Here is a 13,428-nt window from a genome sequence, read left to right as displayed (position 1 = left end):
AATCCACCCTTCAAAAATTTACAAGTTTTCCCAAATATCACTTTAAGCGAATAAATATTTCCTCCTAAGCACTCTCACCCCCCCCCCCCCCCACCCTCTTTCCCCATAAATGTTTGCAGTAACACTTTAAATAAGAATTTGAAACAAAAAATTAGTAAAAATTATTAGCCTTTTAAAATAACGACTAAAATTTGAAATTCTTTTAAGTGGACCTAAAGATCTCCAATAAAATGTGTGTAGATAAAACTCACTTAAAGCCCCCCCCCCACAAATACAAATCCTGACTACGCCTATAAAAATTAAGAACAGCCTACTAGCCTAGTTTTAACATAGACTTTCTAGAAAGGAATTAGTTTCGTGCATAATTCCTATGTTTCAAAAAAAAAAAATATTAGTTCATATTTCAATTTCGAAATTACAAAATCAAAATATATTATGACATATTTAATTTTTAATGATGATCCTTAATATAATAATCGTTAATATATTTATATTTTATTTTAATTAATGAGTATATCACCTGATAATAAATTTGATTTGCTTAAATCACTAGACATCACTACGATATTAGAAAGTGTGGAAGGGTTAGATGATGTGATATCCTTACCAGAATCTTACAGAAATTTTATTTTAAAGAACATTCAACTGTTGATTCTGAAACATCCTCAATTCTTGAAATGTATAAAGAGTTGGAAATTTATGAAATCCATTTTGAATAGCCCCGAATTAAAAATAGATAGCGAATCTATAAAAATGGAAATCTTGATGGAATGGTTTAAAAATTTGACTTATCAAAGTCAGGCGATGAGTAATATTAATTTGCTAATTGAAACCATCGATTTTGATAAAGGTGGTATACAACCCGAGGCCATATTCGAATTAATAAAATTAAACGCGAATTTCTTGCAGCACGAAGAAATGAAGGACCTTTTATTGAAGGCTATGTGGTAAATAAATATATAAATAAAAAAAGATTTTAATTTTTATATTTTCTAATTTACTTCGCGTTTGCTCTGAATATAGTTAAGTAAATATTATGTCTTCCTATAATATAAACGTTTTTTTCTTGCGAAATTAAGGGTAATATTTGACTAATTTTTCCTTGAAGTTTGTCTAAAGGTTCTAATAATTGTAGTCTATTTGAAAAACAAATAAAGTAAAGCCTTTAATTCTTTCTACGCTTGATAATATGATATAGATCAGGGCTTCGTTTTTTTTCGGAATATATGAACCCTGCATTTTTAAGGTCCCCTTTCTGTACGAATATACACATCAGTAAAAATCTTGGTCACTATATTAACCCTCCGAAAACAATTGTCGAAAACTTATATATATATTCTAACTCTATATAATTTACAATACACATAATTGTTTACTTATTAAAATGCTCACTAATGCTGTCTTATTGGCAAGTACTTTAAACCTATTTCATCTATTAATTAATAATAAATCCTATATATATTTATTTCATTGGCAGGGCCCATTCATGTAACACGTTCGATCATCCCAATAATTTCCCATTAAATCAAGATATCAAACACTTCAAAACTGCTTATCATCTACCTACCTTACACTGTCATAAATGTGTAGAGTATTCTGAGTCAGAAAAATTGCAAGTTATTCTCAATTTCATTTTCATTTCATTTAATAATAGTCTAAGATATAAATGTTAATTTCAATAAGGAGACCGGGGAAGATTAGGACATTTTTCGTATAAGCCAGAATAAGTTTCATACTATTAAATCAATCTGCAAACTTATTTTCAATTTTCAAAGTATTATTAATTAAAAATAATATATTTTGTTAGCTTTTAATTTTTTTTTAAAATTTGAAATAATTTTTTTATTATTAGACCAACATATCTCAAAGCCTGGTAAGTTGTTCCAGCACATTTTTTTAGTTTTGATATTGCTATAATACTAAAGGCTTTAAAATATATTAATGATTTATATAGTAATCTTTAAAAAATTAAATATTCAATTTATTTTAAAATTTTTAAGTTTAAAAAAGCCATGACATATTGAATCTATGGGGTAACCAGGACCTTAAAATACAAAATTTGTGATATAATAAAAATATTTAAAATAAATTTCTATAAAAAGTTATATTTTAATGATGAAGAGGATCCTATAAACTCCGGTCTGACGTCCTCTAGTCCTTAGTTGTTATTTAAAAATTATACAAAACTCGCACAAGGAAAAGAGAAGAGTTTAGACTTTTATTTGATATATTATATATGTTAATCAAACATAAATTATTTCTATTCGCGTTGAAAACATATTTTTGTGTATAAATTTTTAATGATAAACATTTTACTCCCGAGAAGTTTATATCGTAATTATCGATTAGAATTTAATTACTTTGTAAAATATATTAAAATGCACTAATCGGCCCTTGTCCCCCTTTACCCCATTCTTATCAACATATAATTTGAAATGTAAAAGGAAATATCTTTCGTTAAATTTTAAGAAAAAATAATTTTTACTCTATTTTGTGGAGAATCGCACATTTATTTATAATATAATAAATGTTCACGATTATTTAAATATCATTATTTACATGAGCCATTTATTAAGGCATTTTTTGGAACAGTATATTCCTTTTTTTACCCATATTATTTACTTAGTTTTTTTTAAGGATAAGAAAGAATCAATAATTGGCTTCTATTGTAATTGTTGTGAGCACAGAGATTGTGGCTCATACTATATCCAAGAACATACCTAAAGACCCTCTTATAAAAAAAAATTTATATAAATTAAATTTAAATAATTTTATTGGTCATTTGACTAAAAATTATATCAGAAAACATGGAGTACCATCCCTGATGATACTTCGATTCAAAATTTTTTTTTGATCAATTCACTGCAAAAATGTCTGAAATATAATTTCTAATTTTTTTAAAAATTTAGTCAATCAATTTATATATGCATTTTAAATTTGCAACTTTCTAGAATGAAGACGCAATACTAGCTATAGGTGATTCTTGTTCTTCAAAAGAATCAATAACAGGTAAGCCACAAGGTACCATGGTAGTGTACGCCTATATGTACTATGCCGAATCAAATTGCTGGAAACCTATTGTCAACAAAGAAATGGACGATTTTTTTTTGGATAGACATGATTGTGCCGTTTTCAATAACGACGTTTATATTTCTGGTAAAAAATCATAGATAATATATTAGAGACCCAACTGTATAGAATAACAATTTTTTCTTTTGCATAAATTTGGATATCTTTTGATAACCTGTTTTATGGTTTTTTCCTCCCTCCTATATTAATTCTTGCCCTAAATTAATTTAGTCAGCACTTAAAATAATAGATAGAAATTTCTTTATCATAAATAGTTGATATTCAATTAATTGTCAAGTCACATAGTTATTCATATGAGTGGGGAAATGGCTATAAATTTGAAAGATTTATTAGGAAATTTATCTGCCGGTTATACTTCATATACATAATATTACGAGAAATATTCCTTAAACATCTGAAACTTTCAACCATTTATTTTAAATAAAATATTTTTAAATATTTTTCTTTATATCTTAAAGGTGGAAGTAATATCAACGGTACAGCTAGCTCATCTGTTTACAGACTTAATTTAGAAAACTCTTTTTCGATGAATTCCATCTCGAAAATGAAGTACCCTAGGAAGGATCATCAGTTAGTAGCCTTTCATGGAAGATTGTACGCCATAGGAGGATGCAACCATGAGAATAAGTAAATGTTTAAAAGAATTCTTACGAATTTTCCAAAATATTGCTTCTTACAAAAATAGAAGAAAATCACAAAATCCCTAAAAATATTTTCTATAAAAAACTGCGAAAAATTGGAATAGAGGAAATTGGGCACTTTGAGATTACAATTTTTCAGAATCATATAACACGAATTAATATGATTTTGGATGATTTTTATAAAGTTAGTGCGTTCGGTCATGGTTGGTCATAGGATGGTTGGTCCACCGACATTTTAGCTTATTTTATTATTTTCGCATTTAGTTTTATGCGGATTTACAAAAAAAAATAAGATGGTACTTGTGAATTATTGTATATATTTTTTCAGGTATCCCTCAAAAAAGAGGAGGAAAATAAAATTTTAATTACATTTTAGAAAATAGCCAAAATTTTTACTTATTAATCCCCAAAATAATATGTACAATAATTAAAACAAATTTATTAAAGATATTTCATCCCATATAAATGTTGATTTTTAATAAATTGTATTTTCTTAAGTCTTTAAATATTCTACGTATATGGCGGACACCTATGTGGGCCGGGCCCACCCATTGGCTTCCAGGCCTTCCTAATTAATTTTATATTCCCTAACCGTATTCTACTGTTTATAGTAAATTCAGATTCTGCTATCCTTTTTGTCCAAAGCAGTTGTTAACAAAAAATATTGCATTTTACTTCTTAGAATAATAAATTTCAGTATTGCAAACAAAATGATTGCCTAAATACACTGATGTATTTTTGTTTTGGATATGAATAAATGCTGTCCCACTAAACTGCATTGATAAGAAGTAAATAAGCATAATTAATTAAAATTATATTATATAATCTTTTTTTAAAAAAATTATTTTCAGAAACATTTTTTAAAATATATTTTAATCAATTTTTTATTAAATAAAAATGATAGATTAAATATCTGTTAGTGATCTGCATTGGGCCTAATTTTTCAAGCCTGGCCCGAAATTTTTTTTAAAAAAGTTTTGCCTGCCCGGCCCGAACCCGAAATTTTTTAAAAATGTTTTGCCGGCCCGGTCCGAACCCGAAATTTATCTTAAAAAAATTTACCGGCCCGGCCAGGCCCGAATTTATTTAAATATTAATTTTTATAATTACTTAAATATAGCGTTTAGTTTCAATAAATTAAATCAAAAATTTTTATTTTGCATAAAAAATTCAATATAAAATTGATAAATTTAGATATATTTAATAAAATTTCCAAGGTCCGACCCGACCCGACCCAAATTTTTTTTAAAAATATTAGGCCCGACCGGGCCGGACTCGGGCCTGGTACGGGCCAGGCCTAACTTTGCAGATCTCTAATATCTATATAAATATGTTTTTATTTAATATCAATGGTAAAAGAAAAATATATTTACTAGCCTATTACAACTTAAATTTTATTTTCCACTAAGAGGGCAGAGTGTTAATTGCATAAATATGAAAATGTCATATTAGGAAACCCGAATGATTATTGGTCAGTGCTATTTTTGTATTTAGGTGTAGATACATGTGGAAAACCTAAAAATAAAAAAAAATGAAAGATTTCTTATATATTTAATTTATAAGTAAGATTAGAATTGAAAAATAACCGCAAACTTGTAAAGCACACATTGCCTGCTTTATTTATCGAATTCTTCTCATTTTTATTTTCAATGCTGATATTTACCAGCAAAACATTATCCCAAGAAATATTTTAAAAATAATGTGATTTAACCTATAACCGACTCGTAACCGACTCAATCACTAAATACTAAATTGTGGCATGGAAACATTTTTTATTTTATACAAGTATTTTTACGTGTTATCCTTTATAAAAATATTTTTAAAATATTGTGATCTGACCGATTGCCGAATTCAAAACGGACCCGCCTACTAAATATCCGATTGTCTGAACTTGCTAATTGAAAACGTTCATTTTTGTTTTATATCTCTATAGTATAATTACGTGTAAAACATTATCACAAATTTTAAAAATATTGTGATACCGATAATCGACTCGTAACAGACCCATTGGCTAAATACTGCAGTGCTGGTTTTATCCATGGGAAATTGTCATTTTTGTTTTATGTTCGTATCTATATTAAGCAATATTCTAAAAAGTATTTAAAGTGACATCAGCGATATTTGAATAAAAAATTTATAATAATAACGTATTGTTAAACAAGAGCATTTGATTTGCAAGAAGTCAAGATTACTAAATAAAATATTATATTTCCATGTATTACTTAATCATAACTATATATAAAATAATTTGATGGGCTTGGGAAAATTTTTTAGACTTATTGTGGGCTTAATCCGAGCTTGAGAATTAAGCAAAATATAATGAAAATAATTTAATTAATATGAAAATATTTATTCACGAGAAATATAAAATAACAAAAGAAGAATAATCAGAAATATTTACATCTTCTTTTTGTAAGACGACGAGATTATATCAAAATTTTAAGAAAATATCGAAAAATGAAAAGTAGTCAATTTACAAGATAAAAATTTCAAAAATTTAATATTTAATATATATATTAAATGTTTTATTTAATCGCATAATCATAACATAATTTCACGTAAATCTGACAATATGTATTAAAGAAAATGCACGTTCTACTCTGACCTAATAAATAGCTATCTTTATAATGCATTATAAATTATTGTACTTGTGTCGCGGGTAACACCTCATGACTCGATAGGATATATAGTTCTGAATATATTGAAGGATTTTCTTCCCAGAATTTTAAAATATTTGCATCCTTATTTATTTTCCTATGGTTTTGATTAAGGCCCTCATTTCTGAACATACCTAAAGTAGTGGCCACTATTGGTATGAAGAAAATGTTAGGAAATTTTGTGAACTCCTGCCTTTTCGATGGCAGAAAATGAGAGGTTAGTTTTCGCTGCAAAATCAGATGTAGTCTTAGATTAGTGGGAGAACGTTCGTCCAAGATATAAGTGATACACCATCTGGGCTATAGGAATTTATTTGAAAAACCCACTTGTTCAAGAGTGGATAAAATATTAAATTTTTGAGGGTAACTAAGTGGCAAACTTGTAGTGAAAGTGATGGTAGGCATTCGATTCGATGGAGATGGACAGACCATAATAAGGCAAATGCAGGGAACAACTTTATTATAGTCAAGAAAATAGATGTGAATATTATACTTGTTCACCAGTCATGAGAAGGCCGAGATTAAAACTGGAGATGGCTACCAACCATTCATAGACAATGTTTTTAAAAATCATTTGATAATATTTTTAAAAAATATTTAATTATTTTCTTGAGATTTAGAATCCTTGAACCCTACAATTTTAAAAAGAGTTGGGGCCCGGTTTTGGGATCAGCAAAAATACGAGGGTTCAGGGTCAGGTTTACATCCTTGGTCTAAATACTTATTTTCATTGTTTGTGTTAAAAAATTTAATTTTTCGGGCCGGGCCGGGCGGACTCGGGCTGGGTACGGGCCGGTCCTAACTTTGCAGATCTCTAATATCTATATTAATATATAAATATGTTTTTATTTAATATCAATGGTAAAAAAAGTATATTTACTAGCCTATTACAACTTAAATTTTATTTTCCACTAAGAGGGCAGAGTGTTAAATGCATAAATATGAAAATGTCATATTAGGAAACCCGAATGATTATTGGTTAGTGCTATCAAAATCGTTATTGTTTCGTAATACCGATTAAAAATTTCCAACTATCACATATTCTTGGACCAACGTACCCAGAGTACAGTATTGTTGAGGCAAAAGACCTTTTTTCAAATACAACTCTCTAAAAAATAGTTTTTATAAAATATATATTAACTATTTCAAATAGCTTATATATTTAGGATTCAGATGATCTTTTATTTATTCAGATTAGTCTAATATTATTGAATGTATTCTGGTTTGAACAAGAAAAGTTGTGACTTACTCCGGTCTCCCATATTCTATATTAAAGATCAGCGTAAGTGAAGATTTATAAAGAGTTATCGGCTTTACCAATAAATTTTTTTCCAGGCCCGTAAAATAATTATTTGCAAATTGTCTTAAAATCTCTTAATGAAAGGGGAAAAAACTTGCCAAATTTTGGTCCCCTACAAATATTTTTCACAAGTTGTCCAATTTCTTTTGCCTGACCGGCATTCAGACTTCTATTTTATATTTCAAATTTCGAAATGGTAATACTGCTGTATTAATGTTAACTCGAAATTTAAAAAATATTTTTCTATAGAAATCTACAATTCTCAATCTTTGAAGTGTATAAAAATATATGTAAGCTTTACTATAATCATGATAATAGAAATTCTACCTGGCTGTGACCTAAATATTAAAAATATAATTATTTAAATTTATTAACTTTAAAAAAATAGAGACATAAGCTATTTTTAATATAAAAATATAATAGTTTTTTCGAATTTACAAAAATTTATTATCATTAAATTCTCTATTCTATGACTTTAAAATAATGAAGAATATTGGCCACTGTAGAATGTTATGACCCTATCATATTTACTTGGCTAGACGCCCCGGCTTTAAAATACTCACGTATGGGATTGAGTTGTCTGGTTCATAATGGTTTGATATGGGCTTTTGGAGGAATATCCCACTCCACCAACGATAGAATAGAAGATGTGGATAGTAGTGATTCTTACAAGTTAGAAAAATGTGTCGAGTGCTTTGACCCGGCCAATAACAAGTAGATTATTATTTTAAAAGGATTTCATTTATATGGTGAAATGTAAGATATGTAAATCAAAGCATTAAATTAGAAAAATATTAGAACTAACGAGATATTATAAGATTTTGCACCCAAAACTAAACCCAAAACGCGAAAAAGCATTATGAGAGGGTTAACGTATAAGCATGGCTCTTTACATTCTTTAATTCGCTCACCATTCTCACTCAGACAAAATGAATGATTTAAAAGAATCAAATAGCTAGCTCTCACATTATAATATACATAATACATATTTTTTTAAAACATATAAATTAAACAATTCGTATTTTTTTTAAATACCCAAATTAAACAATTCGTATTTAATTATTTTTTTACAAATTTTACTTCTCAGTTTAGATGGTTTACACGTGGTAAAATGATATCAGGAAAATGTTACATGGCCTTGGCCGAAATAAAAAACAGCATATTTTTGATTGGAGGGGCGTATTGTGAAAAGAATAGCGATAAAATAATCAGCGTGAATACAATAGAAAAATTGGCATCTGAAAATCCCAACTTTGTGTGGAAGTGCGTTGGAAAACTTAACAAGGCTAGACATCGTTGCGGAGCTATTGGCATTGGTTGTTTCATAAAAATAAATTTAAAGAAAAAAAAATTAAATTAAATTCATAATTTATATATACCAGAAAAATTTAACAAGGTGTAAATTTTTTAAAAAAAGATCAATATTGGATATGAAATATTTTTAGTAAGAGTCGGAGGAAATAAGGAACGCTCAACTCTTCATAGGCCCCTTCGCTATATCAAATAGAGTTTTATCTCTACCAAATAATTTATTTGAAATTTGGAAGGTGAGGAAGGGGATGGTTATACAACGGGAAAGAAAGGTTTATTTTATAATGCACAACATTCATTTTTTTTAAACAAACAAAACATTTATAATTATATTTTCTATATTTATAATTTTAGGCAATAAGCTTTATATAGTGGGGGGAATTAGTTCAACATCAAAATGCCTTTTAAACAGTGTGGAATGTTTCGATACCGAATCAGAAACTCTACTTTTAAATATCGACCCATTGCCGGTTCCTCTGCCTGGCCCTTCCTGTATAGCTTTGAGAAGAAGGAACGACTAATTCTGATGAGCAGGTTTATATGCCAAATTATGTTTAGATCCTCTACCGACCCCATCAATTGTTTATTAATTTGATTAAATGTTATAAATAAATATAATTTAAAGATTTTAAAATATTTATAATTTAATTTTTACGGTTAGTTTATTGAATATAATAAATATTTTTTTAAAAAATAAAATGTTTTAAAAGATAGCATATATTTCATAGTTGAAACTTGATTATACGACTTTTATAAAAGAATTACAAATGAACTTAGACCTCCATTATAACGAATATTCAAGAACTGAAAATTTTGTTTAAGTATTTTTTTTTATCCTGGAAATTTTATTTTAAAAATATGTTACATCTTTCTTTTGCGGCGTTGTAAACAAATTCCATCCTCCTATAAAGTGTATCCCCTAGCAGAAATTGATTAGGTCAATAAGAACGTATAGATCTATTTTAGGTTTTTTTTTGTTGAAATTATACAATGCTTATACAACTTACCTGTACCTATGTTTGAATTAATAACTCCATATGAATAGCAATTTTTATTCAAATTTATTTTTCTTTCAAACTAGAACATAATCAGTTGATGTAATTATAACATCGGATTATGTGAATTTCAGAACTCCAATTTCAATGTTTAATTCTCATCAAGTTTTTTTTCTTGTTTATAACGCTGTTTATTTTTGGCACTATAAAAAAATCGAAACTTAGTCGAAATAATAAATTAAAGTTTTTACTTTAATAAAATATAACCCAATTTTTAAATAATTATATCATTGAAAAATTTTAAGAAAACCTGCCCAGAAAAAGTAATCACACTCATTCAATTTTTTTATTATTTAAACTGAATCTAGAAACGATTCAATTTGAGGCGATTTTTAAAAATAACTAACTCACTATTTTAGAGATAAAAATATTGCCTAAACCTCGAGATTCGCTAATAGTTGTCCAAACATTTATGGGCAAAGTTAATAAACAACAAGACTGGATCATGATAATGATCTATACAATAATCGAAATACAATACTCCCTTTGAGTAATGGATCTTCAGTAATGAGAATGAAGGCGATGAAAGCTGTTAATATGTACATGCCACTTTTTCCTGAACTAATTAATTTTTTCCTTGTGTTTTCTTTAATATTATTTTCTTTTATAATATTGCAAAAAGTAACAAATTCTTATGTGAATAATATCTAATGTGGTAAAAATTTTGCATAAGTGTAATTTGCTAAGCAAAATAATATTTAACACAAATTTGGAATCTAATTCGGCTGCTATATTTTCATAACAATAAAAAACCTCAATCCAAAAGTTTTTATTGTAGATTTTATTATATTAAATTAAAATATATTTCTACCAATTCGTTCTCTTATTTTGCCTTTTTTTTAGGAATGAATATGGAACTGATTAAAATATGAAATTAATTGGAAAATATCACAATCTTTAATATACTCAAGTAAATGTTTATTGGTTTTAAATAACAAACATGCTCTGATTAAATTCTATTTTATTTTATATGTAGATATATCTAATAAAATAATAATATATTTATATATTATATACCATTTTTTCAAAATTGATTTTCCACCAATTTATTTTAGTTGAATATATAATAATAATAAAGTGATTTATTACCAAAAAATTAACATTTTTTTTTAAATATGCTAGAAAATTTTGTAAGTATACTATTTAACATAATATAAATGTTTTTTAAAATAGGTGCTAATTATTTAAAAATTTGGTGTTAATTTTAACTAAAGTGCCAATCTATTTTCAAAATTGGTGATAACTTTGAAAAAGGGGAAACTTTAGTACTCGGTTCACAGGCTTAGCGACGACTCTGTTGTGCTATTTATTATTTATCAGGTCAGGCGCGTACGCAGGAATTTGGTCTGGGGGAGGATAATAAAATTTTTTAAGAAATATTATTGTTTTTTAAAAATATAAAGCTTAAATTTATTAGGACTAATAACTATTCTTAATACACAATTTTAAATTAATGTGAATTATAAAAAAATTATATGTAAAGAATCACTTAAATGAGCCAAAATAGAAATTTGAATTTTTTGAGCCTTCACACAAAAGGTGTCTAGGAATAGTTGAATTTTGTATGTTATATATTTACAACATAAAATCCAATCTCCTGCTTGTCTTCAAATGCCTATGAATATTCAAAAGATCCAAACCTTTTTTTCTACTTTCAGATGTTGTACTTTTTGGTATGTTTTTCAGCCGGACAGTATTTAAATTTTTTTAAATATACCCGGGCCGGGCCCGAAATTTTTTTTAAAAAACACCCGGGCCGGGGCTGAATTTTTTTAAAATAAACACCCAAGCCGGGCCTGAATTATTTTAAAAAAACACCCAGGCCGGGCTGTATAGGCCCGGCCCGGATTTTTTTAAAATAAATTATATTTATTTTTGATTTTTATAGCTAATAATAACGATTTCAAATATACTTTTAAAAAAAGCCGAGCCGGGCCTAAAAATTTTTTTTTAAAAAGCCGGGTCGGGCCTGAAAATTTTAAAAAAAACCCAGGCCGGGCCGTAAAAAATCTTTAAAAAAAATCCGGGCGTGCCCTACAAATGGTACTTCTGCAGGCCGCTTTTATTCTTCTTAAAAAAGAGAATGTTCTCTCATTAGTTTATGGGAAGAGTTTATAAACCTTTTTAATACATTGGAAATTTAATCTAAAATGTGTTTAAAATAATGCAGAGCATCCATAGCATTTTTTGGAACTATATCAACCATAGTTAATCTTATAAACATAGTTATTCAGCTAGTAAGGCATCATAAGATATTTTAACATCTTCATAATATAATCTAACAAATATTTTTTTATATATCACCATCTGAAAAAGGTTGGGAAGGCTTTTGTGGAAGTAATATTTGCAGATTAGTAAGTGCTGCATGATGAATTAAAAATTCATTCATTTGGGTTATAAATGTATCTGTATCTAAGATATACTCTTCTACTGATCCTATATTAATGTTTTAACGATGAGCTTGCCTGCTACAAGTCGAGGGAAACAAATATTAAACACGTATAGCTCTGCTTTTGACTCAACAATAAAATATAAAATATGAAATTCTTCATCAACATTAGCCCTAATTTCTTTGAGTTCTGATAAATTGCTCTCCGCTATTCTCATCTTCTTAATCAAGTCAATGTAATGTAATGTTTTTGAAAAGTAATACTTAAAATAGTTGTATAAAATAAAATTTGGATTAAGCATTGAATCCAATAATTTTCTTGCTTCTTAAGAAATATTTCTTTCAGACCATTGTGATATTTCTGTAATAGCAAATAATTGGCTCTTCTAACTCCTTAAAAGCTGTTACTGCTTGATGGCAGAGACTCTATCTCGTTGGACAAGGTTGCCTTTTTCCCTGTTGGGCCAGAAGTTTGAGAAATAATTATTATTTGACTAGAAATTTGAAAATTGTAGATAAATATTACGCCACTAAAAATTTGAAAATAATAAGTAAATATTACGCCGGAAAACTTGAAATCGAAAAATAACTTATGAATGTGATAATAAATGTAATTAAATATATATTTAATATGAGATACGAATAAATATTAACAAATAAAAATTAATATAAACAATAATATTTTTGAAAAATATATCCGGCATCTGCATTTTTTGGCTTTCCCCGCTGCGTACGCCAATGTATCAGCTTATATTATTTATTTTATCAAACTGGTCAGTGTCTAACAAATCAAAAAATATAAATAATCAAAAGCATATGAGTTGTTTACATTCATTTAATTTTTTAAAAAATATTATGATCAATGTATGCAAAAAACTTAACTCTCCATATAGATCTCATATTATAGCATTTTGGTTTAAATCCTTAAATTGTATTAATGTTAAAAACTACTCTAAAAGACCAATCGATTTGAGTTCAATTATTA

The 13,428-nt window shown here is 27.4% G+C and overlaps 1 protein-coding gene across 1 annotated transcript; it reads left to right on the top strand.

The window, feature by feature from the left end:
• Positions 1–507: 507 nt before the first annotated feature.
• Positions 508–9,520, top strand: LOC135926726 (kelch-like protein 13). Its single transcript, XM_065462657.1, has 7 exons — positions 508–947; positions 1,478–1,616; positions 2,952–3,156; positions 3,549–3,717; positions 8,178–8,402; positions 8,781–9,004; positions 9,354–9,520. Exons 1-7 carry the CDS (start codon positions 508–510, stop codon positions 9,518–9,520), a joined length of 1,569 nt encoding a protein of 522 aa, XP_065318729.1.
• Positions 9,521–13,428: the final 3,908 nt, after the last annotated feature.

Source organism: Gordionus sp. m RMFG-2023, chromosome 3 (assembly GCF_954871325.1).
Source record: "Gordionus sp. m RMFG-2023 chromosome 3, tfGorSpeb1-WG-v2, whole genome shotgun sequence".
NCBI classification, from domain to species: Eukaryota; Metazoa; Nematomorpha; class Gordioida; order Chordodea; family Parachordodidae; genus Gordionus; species Gordionus sp. m RMFG-2023.
The sequence above is the reverse complement of the archived record's forward strand: the minus strand, read 5'-3'. Positions and strand labels throughout refer to the sequence as shown.